Source organism: Rhinoderma darwinii, chromosome 9 (assembly GCF_050947455.1).
Source record: "Rhinoderma darwinii isolate aRhiDar2 chromosome 9, aRhiDar2.hap1, whole genome shotgun sequence".
Taxonomy (NCBI): domain Eukaryota; kingdom Metazoa; phylum Chordata; class Amphibia; order Anura; family Rhinodermatidae; genus Rhinoderma; species Rhinoderma darwinii.
In genome coordinates this window covers 25,689,770-25,713,122 of record NC_134695.1, presented here as the reverse complement: position 1 = coordinate 25,713,122, position 23,353 = coordinate 25,689,770, and the positions used below count along the sequence as shown (strand labels likewise).

Sequence of the window (23,353 nt, the reverse complement as noted above, 5' to 3'; positions counted from 1 at the left end):
TATCAGGGTAGTTGGTATAACCTACAGCATTTGCACCTCTGAGAAGCATCTGAAAGGGTATATTAGGGATTAGCTCCCTTAATTCTTGCAATCTCCTCCAGGGGCACTCATAAAGGAAACGCATCGCAACATCAAAAGTTGCCCCTATAACAAGAAATAAACAATGCTAAATTTTCAAGCTCTAAGCAAGAAATACTATAAGATTCAGTCAAAAAGTAGTACTATGTTTCGGACGGTTAACCGTCATTTCCAACACTCAGTTCAGTTTACTCTACAATTTGACACCTACACATGGCAACTGAAGCGATTCAAGGAAGTCATGATAGTCTAACATTATTCAAAACACAAATAGCTCCCTTACGAGCACATCAGCGCATTACGACGGTCTACAGAACTCTACAGCCAGACCTGCAGATAGACACCAAGGGAAACGCCTGTTTTGAAAGTTTCTTTAACCCTCTGTCTGTTCTTATTCACTATTACCATACTAAACTGAATGAGACTGTATTCGACAGAACAAACTTAAAGGCCATGCCATGTACAATGACCATTGAGGATTTACTGGGAATTCACAGTTGCCATAGATTACTTATTCCCTAGGTTTGATTGATGCCATGCAGTAGCTATACACTTGTATGCAGACAAAACACCAAAACACAAAGAAAAGGTGAGTGAATGCACAGAAGAAAGTTTAATTCATAACTAGAGCTTCCATTATAATAAACCTAGGGTGTATCTTACCTCCCCAATTTTCCAAACTGAATAGATTGCTAAAATTGTGCGAGACAAATGGAGAGATCTTTTTAAGGTCGTGAGTGCGAACACGCGTAGCAAGAAGTGACTGGTGGGCATCTCGAAACGTGGTGTCCATAAGCAGAAGTCCACGGTGATTGCGGATGGCCTTTGCAAAACCCTCTGGACCCTCGCGGAGAAGGATATCTCTAAAACCAGGTGGTGGCTCACCTTACATATAAAAAAAGAAAAACATTACTACATAATACCTTAACATATACTGTAATATCAAGTCTTCTCAGCATGTCTATAGTGCTAGTCAAATCTTATTCTTGGCTGTAAAAAAAACAAAAAAAAAAAAAAACATCCGTTCAAGTGATCTCAAAATCATTATATATTACCAAGGAATTTTGGGTATTATGTATAATGACTCCCCCAATTCTTTTGGCAGAACATACATGAATTGTTAACAACCAATTAAAATATTACTGCGGAGCCATTCACAGAGAACACTGTGGCAGCCAAAGAATATCTATAGCTAATTTCCTGCACTGAATTACATTTCCAGTAGTATATCACATTGCATATTAATCTTCTAAGCTCATAAAAATGAACTATAGTAAGAAGATCAAGCAGTGCATATTACTTACTCAATGGGATGAGTGGTATGGCAGGATCTACAGATGAAGGCTTGGCTTCAACGGGAATGGGTGTAGTTGGTCCATTCACCATCACGTGACCTGCAAAGACATTTGTTCAAAATCATCAGTCATTACTCTCTGCAGCCTCCCTCCTTTCATCTAGCCATTTTCCATTGGTCATGTCTTCTGCAATGAATAAATGGACACATTTGTAAGCTGTACAATTAACAGCTCTCTTACCAAGATAGTGAAGGAGCTTCTGTGCTCTGTTCTGTACCGGTCGCAGGTTGAAGAGATCAGGATTTTCATCAATAAATTGGGTGTCCACTGTTCCGTGTAGAAATTGATGATTATTTAAGACATTTTGCAAAAAAGGAATATTTGTCTACAAATAAAAGAAAAAAGAAACAAACATAAACCTCAGTTGGTAAGGTCAAGCCTGCAAATCAATATAAATAAAACGTATAATGTAAGTAATGCAAGAAAAGAACAGAATTAAACTGCAACATAAGATCTTAAAGGGGTTGGCCACTACCGGACAAGTGACCTATCCACCGGACCCCACACCAATCAGCCGTTCCGGTGGCCAGCAGGCACCAGTTATTGCCCATTATGCAATGTACGGAGCCGGAAGCAGTTGGCTCCGTACATAGCATAGCTGCCGTGCTGTAGAACTGCGGCTCTGCTACTAATCACTTGAATAGGAGCAGAGCTGCAGCTCGGCCACTATTCCGTGGCCGAAGCCAACTGCTTCCGGAATGTACGTTCGGTCTGCAGGCAGATGGAGCGGCTTATCTGCGCTGGTCTAACACCCGGACCCCGCACCGATCAGCCGCTCCGGCTGCCGTCGGGCACCGGACATGCATGCCGTAAGCAGTTGGCTCCGGCCACGGAATAGCGGCCGAACTGCAGTCAAGTGAATAGGAGCAGAGCTGCAGGTCTGCAGCACAGCCTCTATGCTATGTACGGAGCCAACTGCTTTCGGCTCCATACATCGCATAATGGGCAATAACATCCGGTCAGTGCCCGCAGGACACCGGAGCGGCTGATCGGTGCAGGGTCCAGGTGTCAGCCACGCACCGATGATCTACTGATGACAACAATGAAAGGTAGGAGGGTTGGATCCAGCGCGGATTGTAGAATAAAATGGAACGAAGTTCCAAGTTTAATGGACGAAAAGTATTTGATTAAAAATCAGGACTTAGGTAGAGAGTGTGAAATCCTGGTAGTGTGAGGAAAAAATATCGGTGAAAAAGCCTACGCGTTTCAGACGCTGCACGCGTCCTTAGTCATGGCGTCCACCAGCCATGACTAAGGACGCGTGCAGCGTCTGAAACGCGTAGGCTTTTTCACCGATATTTTTTCCTCACACTACCAGGATTTCACACTCTCTACCCAAGTCCTGATTTTTAATCAAATACTTTTCGTCCATTAAACTTGGAACTTCGTTCCATTTTATTCTACAATCCACGCTGGATCCAACCCTCCTTCCTTTCATTGTTGTCCATTTATCGTGTGCCGACACGAGGATCCGTGCAGGATGACCTGAGTCATATATACATATAAGGTGAGCTGGAGGTCTCTATCTCTATTTTTGATCTACTGATGACCTATCCACTGTCAATATGGTCATCATTACAGATTTAACAGGGACCCAACATTTCAAATTCCTGAAAGGTAAATCCTACTAGTTAGGTACCAATATGGACAAGGTGAAGATTAGGGGTTAAATAGGCAGATTTGTTATTCGTAAAAAGCAAGGTGACAACCCTCATGAGAGCTGTAATATCAGCCATATTGGTTGTCATCCAGCTCTCCCAGAAAGAGACATACCCAAGAAATGACGGAATCGAATTTTCAATAATTTGACAGTAGATGATAAGGACTTAAATTTAGTGTTGACTTTCTCAGAGAAAATGCTCTGTAATACCCAGACACACATACCCGTTGTGCTACACATGCCACACATTGCAACAATATCTGAGAATCTTAAGAAGTCCCAACCTGCTTTGTGTACATTCTGTCCAATGTATGAGGAGATTTCTTAGCTTAGGATTACTGTGCCTCAGGGAGCAGTTATCCCATTAAGCTACAGCAATCCAGGTATGCCATCTACTAGTAATAAATGAGAAACTGCACAAGGGAGTACGGGATTCTACCTATTTTGCCAGGCACAACGTAATGCAATTCTTGTAATGTTGGAGTGTCCCTTTTCTGTAAAGTGACACGAGCTTAGCTAAATGTTTTTATTAGATGCTGCAGATTATAAGGGCAAGAAAGGATGGAAGAAAAAAATCTTGATAAAAGATTGAGATGTGCACACACAGGATGACGCTAATGTCCTATTTCTTTGACTCCAGGGAACTGCTACTGCATCACTGTGGTCGCTCAAAGACCTGCTAATTAGAGCCGCAGTGATTGGTCTAGGACTGTAAGTGTGGGGGCAGTGCGAGAGATGGGGTCCCATAAAATCAAGCTCTGATGAGCGGCTTACGCTACAAGACAAGTAACAGTCGGACAGATTTCTTTGTGTCAATTTTGCTTATGATCGTATGATGTCACTCACAGCTGACTACCACACCACAGGATGCTAGGATTTGTGCAGGAAAGCAAAGCAGAGAAAATGACTCATCCACTGACTGACTCATGTCACACTAACAGTTCATGAAACACGGATATTAAAGGGGTTTTCCCATCAGAGACATTTATGACATATCCACAGCCCCCCCCCTAGATAGAACCACAAACAGTCCCATGTAGGTCGCGCCACACAGCCCCCTGTAGATAATGCCATGCAGCCCCCACTGTAGATAGCGCCACACAGCCCCCTGTAGATAATGCCATACAGCCCCCTTGTATATACTGCCACACAGAAATCCCCCCTGCTCTTGTATATACTGCCACACAGAAATCCCCCTCCCCTTCTATTTACTGCCACACAGCAATCCCCCCTCCCCTTGTATATACTGCCACACAGCAATCCCCCCTCCCCTTGTTTATACTGCCACACAGCGGACTGTGGAAGGTGCGCGGCCCCACACCTTATAGGGAACACTGGTGCCACCTTTGGGACTCGCACCTGTGTCTAGAATGGGGCCCCTAATCCCCGTTCTGCTGCTCTGTGTTGTAGCTGAAGCGTGTGATTTCCAACCATGAATTACGGAAACAGCATAGCTCGCTGAGCTACACGGTTTCCGTAACTCCCATAGTAGCGAATGGCAGTTACGGAAGCAGCATAGCATGGTATAATAATGGAAAAAAATCTTTAAAATAGTTAATAAAACTAATCAACAACAAAGCACGACATATAGACACGTCTGTTCTTGATTGTGAAAACGAAGGGTAAATGGAACAGATGACCCGACCTAAAATTTCATGTCCAGCATGTGGGCAGAAGCCTAGTAAAATGTACAATTTTCTTAACAGCGTCTCAGATCGTTCAAAAATTCCAGAAACATGATCTCTGAACTTGTTTTTGCAATAAATACCATCCAACCTAACCTTTTAGTACCCAGTAACAGAGAAGGGTCCTCAGGAAAGCATCCCGCAGGGTGATAATACACAGAGGGGTCACATAAAGAACACCTTCAGTCTTCTTAGGCTAGATTCATACGAACGTGTCCGTTTTGCGTCTGCAAGAATAGCAGTATTTTTCACGCGTTTCAGTTCCATGTGCCATCAGTGTTTGTTCCATGTGGCCTCAGTTTTCTATGTCAGTGTTGATGCACTTTTTTTTTAGTCTTTTTTTTTTAGCAACTGTTGCGTGAAACATGAGTTCCGTGTGCTGTCCGTAATTTTCAGGCACTTTTAGACGTCAATGGGTGTGTGGTCCTCAAACACGGACTAGTATAGGACATGCAGTGAGTGTCACACAACGGAAACACGCTGCATGAAAAATCACTGACTTCTGCATAGGTCCGTGTGAATTGCATAGGTCTGTGTGCGGTCGGTTTTTTTAACGGACAGCACACAGACGTAAACAACGTTTGTCTGCATAAGGCCTTAGGGCTCATTCAGACAAGCGTTGATTCTCCTCCGTGTGCTCAACGCACAGCACATGGGCCCATTGATTTCACACATGCGTGAGTTTTCACGTAGCGAGTGTCCGTTGCATGAAACTCACTGTATGTCCTATATTGGTGCGTTTCCACACCCCTAGTAGCCCAATGAAATCCATGGGTGCGTGAAAATCACTGACAGCACACGGACGCACATTCGTGCTGTCCGTGTTTCACGCATCAATTAGATTGGAAAAAAAAAAGTGCTTGCATGTGCGTGAAAAACACATGCTAAACGCAGAGCACAGTGATGCAAAAACGCAGCCCACACGGACAGATTTACGCGCGTTTTTTACGCGCGTAAATCTGTCACGCTAATGTGAACGTAGCCTTAAAGTGTTAAAGAGGAATCACAGCTTAAGATGCTGTTCAGGCACAGCAGTGCGGCTGGGATAAAAGCTACTTTCTCTCCCCTCCTCCTTCTCATTTTCTCCTCCTTCCTCGCTGTGCCCTCCACACCCCCAGGCTGTTTCAATTCCCTCTCACATCCCAGCTCCTCTATTTTACATCCATTCTGCATTGTTTCTGCTTTCACCTGGATTGGAAGGGGTGAAAAGATGCCACCCACCGGAGCAGCCGAATGACTAGGAGAAAAATGTGGGTATTCCATGGAGTGGAAATAAAACCGCTGGTCACAGCCTAGCTACAGGAAGGGAGCTACAATCTTTTCATCGCCTTATACCCTTTTACTTGTGAGGTTTTTATATAAAAAAAAAAGAAATCCTGCAAAGAAAATAAAAGAAGACGGGTCTGACACCATGGTTTTCGCATCTCTTGCACGACTTCAATCTCGACCTTTCATATTTTTCACTTTCCTGTCTGGATTTTAACCCATACAAGAACTGCAGCAATTCTGGGGATGGATTTCTGCCTGCTATGATATGTCTCACCAATGTCTTTGCTTAATCCTTTGGAAACAACCTGCAGTTTTTGAGTCCTACATATAAATCCTAGAGAAATCCATGAAGATGCCCACTCAACTATGCCCACAATTTAACCCCATAGCTTCCAATCACTTTTTCCCCCAGTTATCTTTAAGAACATGAAATGAGTGCATCTGTTTTCCTGCCTCCTCATATCTGGACCCTGGGACCCTGTGAGCAGGCAGATTTTATTTTCCAGGACCTACATTGGAAATATGCTAGTGCTACTTTTATACCATTTGCCGCTCTCTCATGTATCTCTGTGACTCACTGACCGTAAACCTCACCTATATGAGGAGAATATACAATTTACTGCCACTAAGGAAGGATTCAGACTTCTTCTTTCATGGGGTAACCCATTAGTGACGCCTGGATTAAGACATTAGGAAATATTGATGCCTCTACAATAAGCTGTTCTGTGTGGATCCTCTAAGGGTTCATGACTGGGGTCACATCAGGGCCAAATCGTTTGGGAAATAATGGGGCTGTGCAATAGGATTGGTCCTGCACATAAGGTCCCATCTCTCTTGTCGGATCTGTCAAAGGGACAGAGAGAGAGGGGACTGCAGTGAAGAAAACAAGACGTTGACAGAGAGGGAAAAAAAAGAGGCTTCCATTAAAAAAAAAAAAAAAAAAAACTCAGCCTTGTACTTTGCTTTTCTGCCCCTGGAAATGCCCTGCTCAACACCAGATCCTAAGTACACAAGGCCAGAAGGGTAAAAGAACAATCACAACGGAGGGAGACCAGTGAGGAAAGGAGGACCACGTAGGTATTAGAGAAGGAACTGCATTAATACAGGAAGAGTGGCTGTTACTTTAATGAATGTTCAATGTATATTATATTTATGTGAAGGCAAAGTGTACATCCCTTCTAATATACGTTAGTACTGGCTGGTTAAGCGGGTATTTCATGTGTGCTGGACTATCAGTGCCAGCCAGTGGAGAACGTATCTAGTACAGATAAGGAACGTGAGAGCGCAGGGTCCAGCTATTCCAATTTATGTTAGATGAGAGGCAGACACTGTTGACATAGAAACTGATAAGCAATGTAAGAAATATTAGACTTAATAGGAATCGTATAAATAACCGGACCGTCACTCAGAGAGAAATTGATATGTATATAAAGATAAAAGCCTACAGGGACATACGGAGGCTGGAGGGGTCTCTGAACTTTGTCCAACATATAGAGGTGCTATAAAGCTTAAATCTTGCCAGTGACCGAGCAATACACAGTATAGGCAGCGAAATCAGAGAAACCTCAACAACTGGTGACTGTGAAGGTCTGTGTAAGCGCATGGAGATAGAGGTGAAGTAAATCGCCCTATATATAGATATATATCTATCTATGTATCTATATATATATATATATATATCTGTCTGTGCTGGATTACTGGTCAGTTCTAATGATGTCAAATCTTTATACTTGTTGGAGAGAGAGAAATAAAAGGGAAATCTTGTGCTGAAGAGCGGCTCATTCAGAAATCAGTGATACATACATTTTCACACATATATATATATATATATATAGTGCTCACATCAGTATGCACTGTGACACTTATGCGAGTACTGCAGCGATATAATCAAGAGACGGAAAAGAAAATCAATACACAAAAACAACACAACTGCTGTCTGGGGTCAATGCCAGTGAGATTGAAATAATCTGAGAAACTAGACAGAATGCAGTATGCTGGGAAATAATCTCACTAATAATGTGAAGAATAGAGGTATAGGAATATATATATATATATATATATATATATATATATATATATATATATATGTGTGCTAAATATCTATTAATATATAGACGCGTGTATATGTGTATGTACAGTGTATATAAATGTATACATGTGTGTGTTAAATATGTATACATGTATATATGTAGGTAAATATGTACGTGTCTATATGTATGTATGCTTATGTGTATATATATGTGTGTGTGCTTCCAGATAATAACTTGTGTTCCCTATTAATGTGCACTGGGAGAACGTTACACTGGATGATGGTAGTTATACAATTTTAATGACAACGTGAAACGAGTTTCTATTGGATGACACGTGACACTTCGGAGCTGCTGGGCCCTTTAGAGCCTTTGACGGAGGAGAAGTAAGGACACTCTTACCTGAGAGCCAAGTCCTATATAGAAAACACCACCCAGTTTTGTTGGAACTTGATAGGAGGAGGTGCTGCGTTTTATCAGAGATCATGTAGGGAGGGTCAGCGATCACAATTGACTCAAATTAATATTTCATTATTCTAATACTTGGACGTTATTACAGAGGTCTATCCTTTTGTTAGCCTTAGCCTGTAAAACACTTTGAGGATTCGCCACCCACTTCTACCACGTCACGATTCCTCAACCAATACACCCTTTCAGCGCCAAGCAGCTTGAGCATATTCAGGTTCCTTTTAGGGAACATTTATTAATTTTCTTTAATTTTCAACTGTGGGTTCTTCTTATGCAATGGCCATTAATAATGTGCCTTCTTTACCAATTGGCATAGCACAGTCCTGTTTTCAGAAGAGATGCTTAGCAACCATTTGCCAAGCAACAAGGAAGCTGATAAAGCCTACTCTGCAGGTATGGAGGAGGAGGAGGAGGAGGAGGATGGTAGCCTGTACGACATAATAATAAATGATCACTCTACAATGTTAACAAGGTCTTCTCATTCTTTACAATATTTCCATACCTATAAAAGATCCCAATGTAGTTAGAGCTTGGATTTCTTCCCAAAGGTCCCTGCGCTGACAAATGAAGCTATCAATAGTCAGCTGGTTACATAACCTCTTCATTAAAGTATCCGAAATGGTTTACGACTCTTCACCCTTAGAGTGGCTGTATGGGGTTTATCTTCTTGTACCTGGCATGGAGAAGCATTGGCTGCATGGTTATCTCTTTAAAAGGTCCCCATGAGCCATCACCCCCAGGGCAGCTCCTGTGGCCGCCTACCTCCACTAACACAATGGCTAATTTGATGCAGCTATTATATATAATAGCATATAATTCATACTGACATACACACCAATGCTACAGAAATCAAATAAATCGCTTCTGCTGTGTTATTATCTGCATAGGAGATTTTATCACATCTAGGATATGCCAACTCATGGTGCATGCAAAAGCCTTAAGATTAGAGAACCCAACATATCATACAACGTTCACAATGTAGAGACGAGGCAGCACTTCCAAAATACAAAGCGATTAATTCACCCACCAGTGCGACGTTTCAGTCCAGTTGGACCTTTCTCAAGCATATAAGTGCTGTCTGGATGTAGGTTTATGACATCCATTCAATCCCCCTGGTACCCACTTGTAAAAACAAATAAATAACCACCAAAATACTGAGTACATTGGATCATATTGATCAGAGAGAGATACACCTGATGCATGTAGTAAGAAGGAGCATAGCAGCAGCCTAGGGTGTATATGTGCTGTACTGACATGAGATGTTGAAGGTTAGAGACAGATCCAGGGACAGATTGATATTCACCCCGACACTAAGCTCCCGGCAAAGATCTCACTCCCGCATGGGAGTTTGTACAGATACTCAAATAAAGGGGTCACACAGCTAACTGTCCACTGGAGACGAGAATAGCAGAGACAATAGAGAAGGAAAGAAGAGAAATAATATATTAGAGCACTGGGGAAAAAAGCAAAAGAGATGCAGTGAAAATGGGACGCAATGTGAAGCGTAGTGGGATGTAGACCGCAACTTTGTACATGTTGGAACAGATGTAAAAAGATGCATGGTGTACATTTTATTTTTCAATTAGGCCCATTCATAGCATTCGAATTCCCATATCTGAAAATGAATAGGAATGTACCTAAATGATTTTTGGGGCTTTGGAAAGAATACGACATCAGGGGCAAAATGAAAGAAAATCTCCACCTAAAATACAAGTCCTTGAGCCGTCCTTGAATGAAAAGTCATAAAGCATTCTACTCAGTCCTTACATTGTATAAGTTTCATGCAAAAGTAACAATCAATGACTTCAATTGCAGATCCTTCAAGTGTTTTCACGCACATTTTCCAGACTCCTGAATGGCAAACACACTTGCTCCTATATCGCTACATGGAAAAGCTCAGTGACAACTATAATGGAAGCTCTAATAGCAGGCATGTCCTTTAGTCCCTTTTGGAAAACACAGGCCAAGTTTTCGGCTATAGTTTTGATAAATGAGGTCGAAAAATTGCCTTAATTATTTTCCCCTAAAGTATATGAGATTGACCGTAAATATAGCTTATAACACTTATTTAAGGTCAAGAATTCCTAACCGCATTCTTAACCAAACAAGTTCATGCCTGTAGGGCACAACCTAAGATCAGAAATCAGCTTGATGAAAGAGCGAAAGAAAAAACCTGCCTGAAAATAGCTATTGATCTTGCAATAATAGAAAGATGCAGGATGGAAATTCAATACTATCCAAATGGGCTCATGATGAGCAGAGCCATTATTTCAGCGTATTCACATAGGGACAGCAATAGTAGCAGGCACAGAAGAGACGGTGATTAAACATTCAGAATTTCTTTACGTAATGTGTATTGAGAAGTACGGAGACTAAGTGCAATGTAAAGGATTGTATTGACACTCCCTTTAATGGAAAACCCAAGAGAGTATTTTATGAAAAATTGCATATTTTTTCATGAAGTGGAAATTATGCTAGAGTGCTATATATTATCTTTAATATTATCTTTAATTTAAAGGGGGTTTTCCCACGAGGGACGTTTATGACCTATCCACAGGATAGGTCATAAATGTCAGATAGATGCCGGTCCCACCTCTGGGACATGCACCTATCTCTAGAACAGGCCCCTAAACCCCGTTCTAGCTTTGTCCGCTATCGCAGACTCCCGGCCACTTCCTGACATTATGGTCGGGAGTTACATATTCTGTGGATATGTCATAAATTTCCCTCGTGGGAAAACCCCTTTAACGAAGGATAAGCAGTAAGTTGGCCTTATATAATTGTAAACTCTCATATGGCTCTCAAAGCCATTCCTTTATTTCTATACATGTGTCTAAGGCTATTGTTTTGAGAAATAGAAATTGAAATTAGTTTAATATTTAAAGGGGCTTTCCAAAAGTGCCTGACGTTCTGCTATAGGTTATCAATATACTCGTGGAATTGGAATCCTTTTCGTCCTTTGTCCTGTATATGTGCATTTGCTGGAATTGGTGATTGCTCATGAATTGTGTAGTTCACTGCCTGTGAAGTCAGAGGTAGTGCAGAGGACGGGAAGTATGGCCCTATAGGTGGAAAAAAGGCACTTTGGCTACCTCCTACTGAGCCTCATCTGACTCATGAGTAGCCGTTACTGAATAAATGTTGTTTTCTCACAGGCGGTTTAGTTGCTTGTAGTTTATAATTATTTTATACTCGCTGAACAAAAAAAATCATCTGAAAATGCACGGATTTCTGGGTCATTTTGTGCAGAACTTGTGCTTATTTGTAGTGTAAAGCAATAGAGAGGGTAAGAGCAGGAGTCTGAGCTACTGATGAAAGTTTGACTACCTCAGGCCTCCTCTGCAGCTTGGGCTGCCTTCACACTACGTTTGGGTGGTCCTCTCACCACTATGCAGTTCCTTTTTTCTTTAGTCAACTGAATTCTGCTGCATAGGAGAAGAGAAACATACCCTTACTGAATGGTTCCCCGCCTTCATTGTACTAGGGCACTATTCCCACTTTTGATGGAAAAAGATGTACAGAAGAGTGAATCTCCCAAGTGTAGTGTGAAGACCATTATCATGCAGCTAAGCTACAGTCACTGATCATAGCTGTGCCCTAATGGAGCAGAGATAAAAACAAGACGACCAGCCAATACTGCTAAAAATAAATACCAGGTAACCATGGCCTCTGGCTTATATAGAATTCTGCTTGAAGTTCCGCCAGAAAGATCTCGAAGCTGCCTGTAGAAACAACCCACTCCCTTGCTCCTACGTTTAGGGGAACATAAGGATATATAGCTATATCAGCACTGGTTTCACTAGGCACGGGTTAATGATGAAATGGGCACATGTAACAAGCGTGTTTGAGGTGATTTAAAAATTATAGAACATTTCAATACAGACTGTGAGATCACTTTCAGTGGAAAGTGGAAATTCAATATTGTTCTTTTTTTAACAAAATTACAAAACCTAAAATGACACACATTAACAAATAATAAAACCACTTTTGTTTTGCAGGAGTTAATACTTCATCTACCATGGAAAAGTTGGTCTGGAGTGTTGTACTGGTAGGAAGCCTTGTGACCATGGTCCATTCTTGTCCCTTTCACTGTACCTGCCAAAATCTTTCAGAATCTCTTAGCACACTCTGCGCCAACAAGGGTCTACTCTATGTACCACCCAACATAGACCGCAGGACTGTGGAGCTACGGCTGGCGGATAACTTCATTAGGGTGGTGGAGCAAGAAGACTTTCTTAACATGACAGGGCTGGTGGACTTAACATTATCAAGAAACACAATTGATAACATTCAACCTTATGCCTTTGGTGATCTTGAGAGTTTGAGATCTTTACATTTAGATGGAAACCGTCTAACTGCCATTCATGAGGATGCTTTGAGAGGAATGCTTAATCTCCAACATCTTATCAGTAACAATAACCAGCTTGTGACAATCCCAGTGGCTACTTTTGATGATTTCGTCTTAACTTTGGAGGACTTGGATTTGTCTTATAACAACTTGATTAGTGTACCATGGGAGGCTATCCAGAACATGATTAGTTTACATACGCTCAATCTTGACCACAATCTTATAGACTTTGTAATGGAAGGCACATTCTCAGAACTTTATAAGCTTTCCAGACTGGACATGACTTCTAACAGGCTGCATACACTACCCCCAGACCCACTTTTTGTCCGTTCCCAAACTGGAGTGGTTAGTCCTACCCCTTATACTTCAACAATTGTGTTAGATTTTGGAGGTAACCCATTTCATTGCAATTGTGAGCTCTTATGGTTACGCAGATTAGTGAGAGAGGATGACATGGAAACATGTGCCTCTCCTCCACAGCTAGCTGGACGTTATTTCTGGTCTATACCAGAAGAAGAGTTCACATGTGAGCCTCCATTAATCACACGTTACACACATCAGCTTTGGGTGTTAGAAGGCCAAAGGGCAAAATTGAAGTGCCGGGCGATTGGGGACCCAGAGCCTGTAATTCATTGGGTATCACCAGATGATAAAATAATGACAAACTCATCTAGGACAGCTTCCTATAGAAATGGAACCTTAGATATACTAGTTACAACTATCAGGGACGATGGAGCATATACTTGTATAGCAATCAATGCTGCTGGGGAATCGACAGCCCAAGTAGACCTAAAAATGATCCCTCTGCCTCATCGCAATAACGGAACAGTTAGCGTTTTGAGACAGGATCCTGGTTCTTCTGACATCACCACGTCATCAAAGACATCTGTCAATGCTACTGAGGAAAGAAAGATACCGGACACTGCTGTTGTGGTGACTGATGTCACTTCATCTTCTGCACTGATAAGATGGTACATGAACAGGTCAGCCTATGTAATATGGATGTACCAGGTCCAATACAACTGCACAGCGGATGAGACACTGGTTTACAGGTAAGAAAAACCCAAACCTATTAAATATGTATCTATGTAGAGTGATGAAAACGACAATCTGGCTCCCCCTAAATAGTAAATGTCATCTGCTCAGCATTATACTGTATGAATTCCGAACAACAGCGCTAAGTTCCAGCAAGGCAGCAACATTATCTGGAATCTTGGAACAGATTGCAAAAACAGTCTCTACCAAGAATTTATGACAAAACGCAGTAAAGCTAAAGACATACACTTTTAATATGAGGGTAGCTCCACCATTGCAAATAGATTTTTTGTTAGAATGAATCTAAAATGAAAATGACTATTTGCAAATAGTCTAAACTCAAAATATATCATGTTGTGTAAACAACTCCTATGCAGACCTATGCATCTTCATGGTAACAGACTACAAACAAACCCTGTCTGATCCTGCAGTCATAAGGTCCGACGGGAGCCTTGTCAATGAGCGCCGATCAACGAGAGAGCTCGTTGGTCAGTGCTCGTTTGCGCTTTTCACAAGGAGATATGTATGGGGATGAGCACTCGTTACTCCAATCGCTCGTCGCCATACACTTTGCATAATTTACACAGGGAGATGCAATGTCGACAAAGATAATATTTTTTGCTGAAAAACGATAAAATCAGTCGATGAACGAGCGTTTGCAAGTTCATCGGCTAATCGTTGCCCTGTTTACACAGGGCAATTATCGGGAACGAGTATTATATGAACTCTCGTATACTCTCATCCATCTGTCCCATACAACTTAGCCCTTATTCACACGACAGGGCCCCGACCAAGTGCTAGTGTCGGCCGACAAAATCTGCCGTTTTTCCCAGCCGGTTTGCTTTGCATCCGTTCCGGGCCGGGAATATCTGGACAGTGACATCAGGGGCAACTCCTGAAGGGGAATCCCCATGTGGCCGGTGATTCCACTTCAAGAAAAGCCCCTGTCGTCTGTGTCCATTTATGGACACTGAACGTTACTGGCTTCGCCTGGTGTGGAATCCCCGGTCACAGAGTGTTTGGGGATTCCGCTTCAGGAGTTTCCCCTGATGTCACTGTCCATATATGGACAGAGACATCAAACGCTCTGTCCAGGAGAGGAATCACCGAACACACGGGGATTCCGCTCCTTCAGGGAGCTAAAGTGGGGCTAACACATAGCATAGCACGGAGATACCTCCCTGCTCTGCTATAGTGGCGTCGCTACAGCAGTAGCAGCCGCAGCAGCTGCTAGCGGCGCCATCGGCCATGGGAGGTGTCGCCGGGCCAGGGCGCTTTTAAAACAAACAGGGGAAGGGAGCCAGAGCAGTGCTCCCTTCCACCTGCTGTACACCCGTGTATTACCCGGCCCCATAGACTTCTATGCCGGCCTGTCAAAAAAATCGGTCGTGTGAATAGCCCCATTACGGGTCTATTGTTCCTACTGCAGCCGGGTGACAGCCGTTTTATGAACGGCCTTCATCCGGCCGGGAAACCCTGTCGTGTGAATCAGGGCTTAGGGCTCCTTCACACGAGCGTAGTCCACCTCGGATGTGAAAAACTGCCGTTTTCCACGTCCGAGGTAGACCCCTGAGGGCCGCAATGTGACGGTTCCCCCACAGACTACAGTCTACGGAGGGATGCGTGACACGCAATAAAATAGGATATGTCCTATTTTTCAACAGAGCGTTCAAACGCTCCGTTGAAACAGTCGTGTGAACGGCCCCACTGAAATGCATGAGTCAGTGTGTCGGCCGTTGTTTTAACGGCCGTGATTCACGCTCGTGTGCATGAGGCCTTACTAGCATACATTTGGTAAGTTAATGATGTTGGGGACAGATAGGTGACAATATTACAGCAGGATTCAGACTAGACACAGGGTTTGTTTGTAGTCAGTTACATTGAAGTCACAAAGGAGATTTCCATCCAGACTAATTACACAGTTGCTTAATTTTGCATTTTAAATGCATTTGAATAAAAAAAAAAGTTGGTTGCGAAGTTAGACATTCCTTCAAAAAAAAAAAAATTAAAAAAAATGGACAATCTATAGGCGTTATTACACGGCCCGACGTGTAATACCAAATAATGTGTTTGCCCTATTTAGAATGTCTTCTATTATCCTTTATTATTCAGACTGAATAGTTCCTGATCTTTAAACAAAATGAAAATTGAACAAAAAAATTTAAAATCGCAGCTTATAATTCTGAGTTTTTACTGTATTCATTTCACTACTGCTCCCTTAGGGCCCGTTCACACAGAGTTTTTTTACACTTTTTAAGCCGCGGAGACTGTGACAAAAAACGGCCGAAATTGCCTTCTAATGTTTTCAATGCGAGGTGGAGGTGTTTTCTTCCCGCGAGCAGAAAAAAACGCTCGCAGGAAAAAGAAGCGACATGCCCTATCTTGGTGTTTTCCGCCTCAAAAACCCCATTAAAATCAATGGGAGAAGGAAAAAATGCTGCGAACAGCCGACGCACTTGATGCATTTTAAGTCAAAAATCGCTCGCAGTTTTTCCCTTTGCCTGTTTTAGAAATAGGTAAAAAAAAAGTTTCTAAAACAGCATCAAAAATCGCGTCAAAAACGTGTCAAAAAACGCCTGCGGTGCAAAACCACTTAAAAAAAACGGAGCTGATTTTTCCAGCCAGAATTTTCTGCCTGCAAAAAACTCAGTGTGAACATACCCTTATAGTTTATAACTGGTTGCAACTGCTTTAGGAACGTTTACAACAAAATGCTTCCTACAATTTCATATTAGTCTTTCACACTGTGTATCAAAACATATTTTGAGCCTTAACATAAGATTGTAATAATCACCTTAAAGTTACTACAAGAATATTATGATATAATCAAAGGAAATAGGAAAAGAGAGGAGAAAAAAACCTTTGGAAATAGATCAGTTTGGACACCGTTATAAAGCCAGCTGTAAAGTTCTAGTACTCCCCGGAACCACATTGTGGATCATCATCTCTAAACTAAGATTCAGTGCTAAATCCTGGGGTGGATAGCCTGCCAAAATCCAGTAAGTCAAAATATATCCCAGAGTGAGAAAGGTAGGAGGAGGAAAATCACGGACAGACTCCATCTCCCTAATTTATCTAACCTCTAACACTAGGACACTCTATCATGACTGATCCTTTTTTGGCATTTTTCTATCTACTCTGTATGTATATTACCCTTTGCAGGGGGAAAACATATAGTTGTATTTTTACCTGATGAAGAGACCAGTCCGGTTTTGAAATGCGTAATATTTTACAAATAAATCGAATCAAAAATATTTTATTGAAGCTTCACTTTCTGGTACAAGAAGGCATTTACCATTTTAGCAGCGCCTCTTACTACTTTTATCACTACTTACAACTGGACCTTGTGATCCAGACCGGAACCCAGGCTGCAGTACTATTTGGATGCTTGCCTTTATGGATGTTGTGCTCCTAGCACAACTTCACCAGGTCAGCACAACTGATCACCACTCTATTTTTCTCGTTTTTATCGGTTGATGCACTATGTGCGCTTCGTGTTTTATCTTTCCCACGGTCTGAAATATATCCCGGAACATCATTTACAGAATCTTAAAGAAAACAACTTGATAAGCATTCAAGTTTTTTGGTATAATGTTCTATGTCTGGCATAAGGTAAATATAGCAATCTACAGTAAGCACATCATACCTAATTGCCCTGGTAAACAGGGCAACGATCAGCCGATGAACGAGCAAACTCTTGTTCATCTGCTGATTGTATCATTTTAAATGCTGAAAATTTTATCGTTGTCGGCAACACATCTCCCTGTGTAAACATGGAGATGTGCTGCCGACATGATAGAAGTATATGGGGGCGAGCGATTGTAGTAACGAGCGCTCGTCCCCATACTTAGCTCCTTGGGAAAGGAGCAAACGAGCTCCAATCAACAAGCGATCTTGTTGATCGGTGCTCGTTTACATGGCCCACGCTGGGCAGTGCAAGACCATCCTAGGTCTACAACTGAAAGGTTAAAGAGAAATACAATTAAAAGCCTACTCAAAATCCTGGCTTTAACCCAAGAGAGATGTCATGGAAAGACCTTAAAGAAACACTCCCATGAAACTTTTATTGCTTTGCCCATTTGTAATGGGCATCTTGTACATGTAAATGCTATTTATTTGCTCACCGAGCTTCTATTTTCTAAAACACAGGCTCCGTACAGCTCCCCCGTGCGATCACGTGATCTCTGATCGGGCTGGCCAATTCACACAGCGTCTTATGTGTAGACTGGAAGCCAATTTCTCTATGTATGTACTTACATAGAGAAACTGGCTTCTTTAAGCAAGCACTTAATGATAAAAAAAACAACTTTATATTTGGTATTTCCACTGAAAAAAACCGAATCTGATTGAAGGTTTGTCTGATTGCGGAGAACCTCTCCTCATCTCCAGTTCACTATAAAAAGAGGGTGGACGGGACGGGACTGCGTATGCATGACCATGCTTGAGCTGATATTAGTGACCGGGCACCCTTTTCTTGGGATCAGCATTTAAACCTTCATTGCCAATCAGATATTTAAGGCATACTGCATCCAATCAATGCGGCCAAAAAATATTTGTAGTGGAAAATCGATTTAAAGATCAGAAACAATTCAATGTAACAAATTTGCAAATAGGGAAAATACAGACGAAGGTAAATAGTTTTTCAGAACACTATAGCCATGGCCCCCTAAATTATATATCAAATGTCACCCTCTGCTTTTTATTATAGACCAGTCCTACAGAATTATCACACAAAAAAATGGAAGCAAATGTCTAGTGCAATGAAATGAAAGCTTTATTTGAATACAGTGGTAATAAGACACACACTTCTAGGTAAGTTACAACTGAAATGGCTAGCGGCCTCTATAGACGTTACTATGGACCATAGACCAGGCCTGTACCTCATGGGAGATTTTAGCAGTGCAATCTCACTACTAAGAAAGTCCAGGAAATGACATTTTTAGAACACACATAAATACCCTTTTATTTGTAATTAAAGAGGCCCTGTCACCACATTATAAATGCCCTATCTTGTACATAATATTATCGGCACTGTAATGTAGATTACAGGAGTTTTTTTTATTTAGACAAACGATCATTTTTGACGGAGTTATGACCTATTTTAGCTTTATGCTAATGACTTTCTTAATGGACATCTGGGCGTGTTTTACTTTTTGACCAAGTGGGCGTTGTGGAGAGAAGTGTATGACGCTGACCAATCTGTGACCAATCAGCATCATACACTTCTCTCCATTCATTTACACAGCACATAGTGATCAAGCTAGATCACTATGTGCAGCCACATACACACACATTAACGTTACTGAAGTGTCCTGACAGTGAATAGACATCACTACCAGCCAGGACGTGAGGTCTATTCAGAATCCTGAATAACGTTTGTGTGAGATTACAGCACAGCAAGTGTAATCTCGTGAGATTACGCTGTAAACGATCATTTAAAACGAGATTACGCTTGCTGTGCTGTAATTCTCACACAAACGTTACCGAAGTGTCAGGATTCTGAATAGACATCACGTCCTGGCTGGTAGTGATCTCTATTCACTGTCAGGACACTTCAGTAACGTTAATATGTGAGTAAGTGAATGCACATCGTGTTCTAGCTAGATCAACACAATTGATGCTCTCAATCATCATGAAGAATACCAATCACAACAGTATTCAGAATATTTTGTGGTACCAAGCATACAGATTATTGCTGGGGGTCTCAGATCTTTATATTACTGAATGTACATGCTTGCGGTGAGCTGTAACTACATGGATAATGTTTAGTCATCATACATTACCGAGGCTTTATACATGAGTGATGAATATTAAACAGTTCATGTATGCATTCCTAATTGGATTAGGAGTGTCGCTAATGCACTCCCTGAGTATACGTCCGACAGATCAACATTTTCCCATTTCATATGACGATTCCTTGTTCCAATATTCAGTTCCATTTTATTTCATCAGTCACACTTTTTGGACAGCTGAACCTGATTACTGAGCAATTGCAGTTCATTGCAGGGCATCTATTGCAGGGAGAGTCTGCAGATCTAGTGTCAGCGCTACGGTCTCGAGGGGATAATGGAGCCATATTCTAGTGCCTGTGGCAGAGATATAATAGAATTCTGCCAGCAACAACCATTTCCCTACAGATTACCAAATGAGGAGACCCAGCAGACTTCTGAAGGCAGAGATGAAATGAAGTGATTCTGCCTAGTATAGATTGAGAGGAAAACGATACACACAGCCCAACAATGCTGTGAAATAATACCTGTCGTTTGCTAGGAGCAATGACACAAATAAATCTCTTAAGACTTTACAGTATGATCAATGGTCATAAGTCATGTTGATGGAATGAAATCGGTGAACTAACGTGACAATAAATAAGTATACTATAAAATATATTCTGGTGATTGTGAGACAAACCATATACATACTATACAAATAATGGTAATACATTATATTTTGGTTTTCATCAGTTCAACATGATCCTTCTATAAGCTTACAGACTGAACTATGGTATTAGCCGGTAGGGCATATCATGCTCCTGAGTGGAGCAGCCTTCCCAGACCGCATGCCTAGTCCAGTTCTAATTTTACCTGGGCAACAACTACTTCAGTCTAAACATATAGTCTATATGACTGGACTACAAAATTATCTGATTTTATTAAAAGGAGTTGTCCAGGATGATAAAAACCAAAATCTGCCTCCCTCCCCAGAAACAGCACTATGGCTGTGTTTGGTATTGCAGCTTAACTTTGAACAGGGATAAACTGCAATACCAGACACAACCCGATGGCAAAAGTAGCAGTGTTTTTTTTAAAAAAAAACAAGAAACAAAATATGCTTAGATCCAGGTTTGTTTTCCCTTCATAGACATTTATGGCAGATCAACTGCATATGCCTTAAATGTCTTATTGATGGATGTCTGACCATTGAGACTCAGCTGTTTCCGGATATACCATTCACTATATTGGAGAGCAGCGTTTTTTCTGTGGATTCCTGGACTGGGCACGCTCATTCTCAGGACCAGCGTCGGTCTTAGCGTTCCTATATATAAAATTTCTCTTGATAAAAATTTTTATATACAACTTAGGTTTAACGGATGATACAGATATTCAAGGAAAAGTAAAGCAAAACAACCACTAAAATAATATTTTTCATCTTTTCAGGATTCTGCCTTCCTCTACCAGACACTTTACATTGAAGCACCTAGTTCCAGGAGTAGATTATGACCTTTGTATTTTGGCCATTTTTGACGATGTTGCAACCTCACTGGCTGCAACTAAATCCTTGGGATGTGCTCAGTTTTCCACAGGAGAGACGTATCCAGATTGTCGTTCACTGCATGCTCATTTTCTGGGAGGCACTTTAACAATCATCATTGGAGGAGTCATTGTGGTAACACTGTTGGTCTTTACCGTGGTTATGATGGTAAAATACAAGGTATGTAGTACTGCCCACACTGACATTCCAAAAGTAACCAATGTTTACTCCCAAACTAATGGAAATCAGTTAATGCCCAATGGCATGTTTCTACAAAGCAGACATAACAATGAGTGTGTCAAAGCCAGTTGTTCCCTGGTGACCTATAAAGAGGATTCTGGGAGGATTGTCCATGGAGTCAAACCTCAACGCAGAAAGGCCAGACACAGAGAAGTGTCAGAGAAGGTTGAGGATAAAATTATGAAGGCTTCAGATCCTGAAGGGCCACATTGTGGATCAAGTCCTGAAGAAGGTATAGGTTTTGGTATTCCAAAGACAAAGCGAAGCTGCTCTGTGGACATGGGGGAAATGGCAACCACCACTTGTTATAGCTATGCCAAGCGACTTAGTCTTATATGGACAAAGAGAAGCCAATCTGTGCATGGCATGCTTTCACAATGTGGGGCCGAGTTACCCAAGGGAAGACAGGTGTTATTTACTGGCTCAGATGAGCTAGAAGAAAGTGTTGTGTAGTTCACGTTACTGTTACTTACAGAGCAGTTCACCTACTTCTTATAGAGGAAGCACAAGGACTCATTTTGGTGTAAAGCACCGTAGGACACTTCAATAATGAGCCATGAAAAAGCATTTTTACTTATGGACAAAAATAACATACTGTAAGCACTAAACATACAATTAGCCTGCAAACTGGATCGTTTTCTGATCGCCTGGATCTAACCACAGGACTAAAAACAGATTTCTCTCACCTAGAAGGGAATACTTTATTTGTATATGGTTGGAAATTGTGGAGTTTTCTGTGGATGTGGTAGCACCTTGTGATTATATCCCTGGATGTATAAGGCAAACAACCTCCCAGATCTCAAAAGTGTGATTTAGGAATACAAACACAATAAAAACGAGAAAACACTTAGTAAAATGTCTATACAGGAATGGCAAGGCTCAAGCCATGAAAAAAACCAAAACCATAGGATAACAAAGTTCAATGTGTTTTAGAGAAGCCAATCCCCACACGAAAGACTTTGTGACATACACAGACACATCAGGTGGTGTCAACACCTTCTCTACATACAAATATGGATGAATATTTACCAGGTGGGTTCATAAAGCCATGGAATATATCATTTACCATAATAAGCTATAACATTGATTTTAGTTTCATTGCCCAACAACTGGCTAGAACAGAACAAATTCGTTCTAACAAGTCTACAGGTAATGGATTTCAGTGTGTACACCATGCTTGGCATAACGCATTGTAATGGATCCAAAAGTGAAACCTTGTCCTATTTTGCCATTAAATCTGCTTTCTCCTGATTTCTAGGCAAGTTTATGTTTTTCATCCATGCAAATCTCTAACACAGTGAGTTATAATGACTGAAGCACTTTAAAGTTCAAATATAAAATGTACAAATATCTTTACTCATTGGATTTTTTTTATCATTTGCCAATAAAATAAAAATGAAAGGAAAAATGCAGTAGTGTCTTGAACTGAATTACAAATCAAGTGGCTGGTAAATTTGAGAATTTACATCGTTTTAATTCTGTGAGCCAACAAGACTTTTCCTAACAGCATTAAGGAGGTTTTACACAGGACGATTATCGGGCAGTCGAGCGCTCATATAACGCTCGTTGCCGATAATTGCCTTGTGTAAAAAGGGCAGCGATCAGCAGATGAACGAGCAAATGCTTGATCATCTTCTGGTTGCATCATTTTAAAAAAGTAAAAGATTATCATTGTCGGCAGCACATCTCCCTGTGTAAATAGGGAGACGCTCTACCGACATGGTAATAAAGTATGGGGACGAGCGATCGGAGTAACGACCGCTCGTCCCCATCCATAGCTCTGTGTGACAGGAGCAAGCGAGCACCGATCAACGATGTCTCATTGACCGGTGCTCGCTGAACCGGCCGAGTATTGGCCGATGTAAAAGAGCCTTTGGTCCATTCCATAGATAAAGTCCCCCTACACAGCAATAAACAGGTTAACAGAAAATGCATTC

At 41.5% G+C, this 23,353-nt stretch overlaps 2 protein-coding genes across 4 annotated transcripts in view; one reads left to right on the top strand and one right to left on the bottom strand.

The window, feature by feature from the left end:
- The window catches only part of PC (pyruvate carboxylase), a 417,282-nt gene that overhangs the window by 31,462 nt on the left and 362,467 nt on the right, over nucleotides 1-23,353 (bottom strand). For both annotated transcript variants that reach the window (XM_075837394.1, XM_075837395.1), the window contains exons 11-14: nucleotides 1,614-1,758; nucleotides 1,383-1,472; nucleotides 742-963; nucleotides 1-144 (exon numbers count right to left, since the gene is read on the bottom strand). The exon at nucleotides 1-144 is cut by the window's left edge and continues 13 nt beyond it. In XM_075837394.1, the coding sequence (XP_075693509.1) occupies nucleotides 1-144; nucleotides 742-963; nucleotides 1,383-1,472; nucleotides 1,614-1,758 (601 nt within the window). The remainder of the gene's footprint in view (nucleotides 145-741; nucleotides 964-1,382; nucleotides 1,473-1,613; nucleotides 1,759-23,353) is intronic.
- On the top strand, nucleotides 5,885-22,824 carry LRFN4 (leucine rich repeat and fibronectin type III domain containing 4). 2 transcript variants are annotated; one of them, XM_075837396.1, is made up of 3 exons: nucleotides 5,885-7,120; nucleotides 12,541-13,942; nucleotides 21,083-22,824. In XM_075837396.1, exons 2-3 carry the CDS (start codon nucleotides 12,561-12,563, stop codon nucleotides 21,867-21,869), a joined length of 2,169 nt encoding a protein of 722 aa, XP_075693511.1. In that variant the 5' UTR covers nucleotides 5,885-7,120; nucleotides 12,541-12,560; the 3' UTR covers nucleotides 21,870-22,824. The 2 variants fall into 2 exon arrangements, with proteins under 2 accessions (XP_075693511.1, XP_075693512.1); XM_075837397.1 differs by having other exon boundaries at nucleotides 5,885-7,124.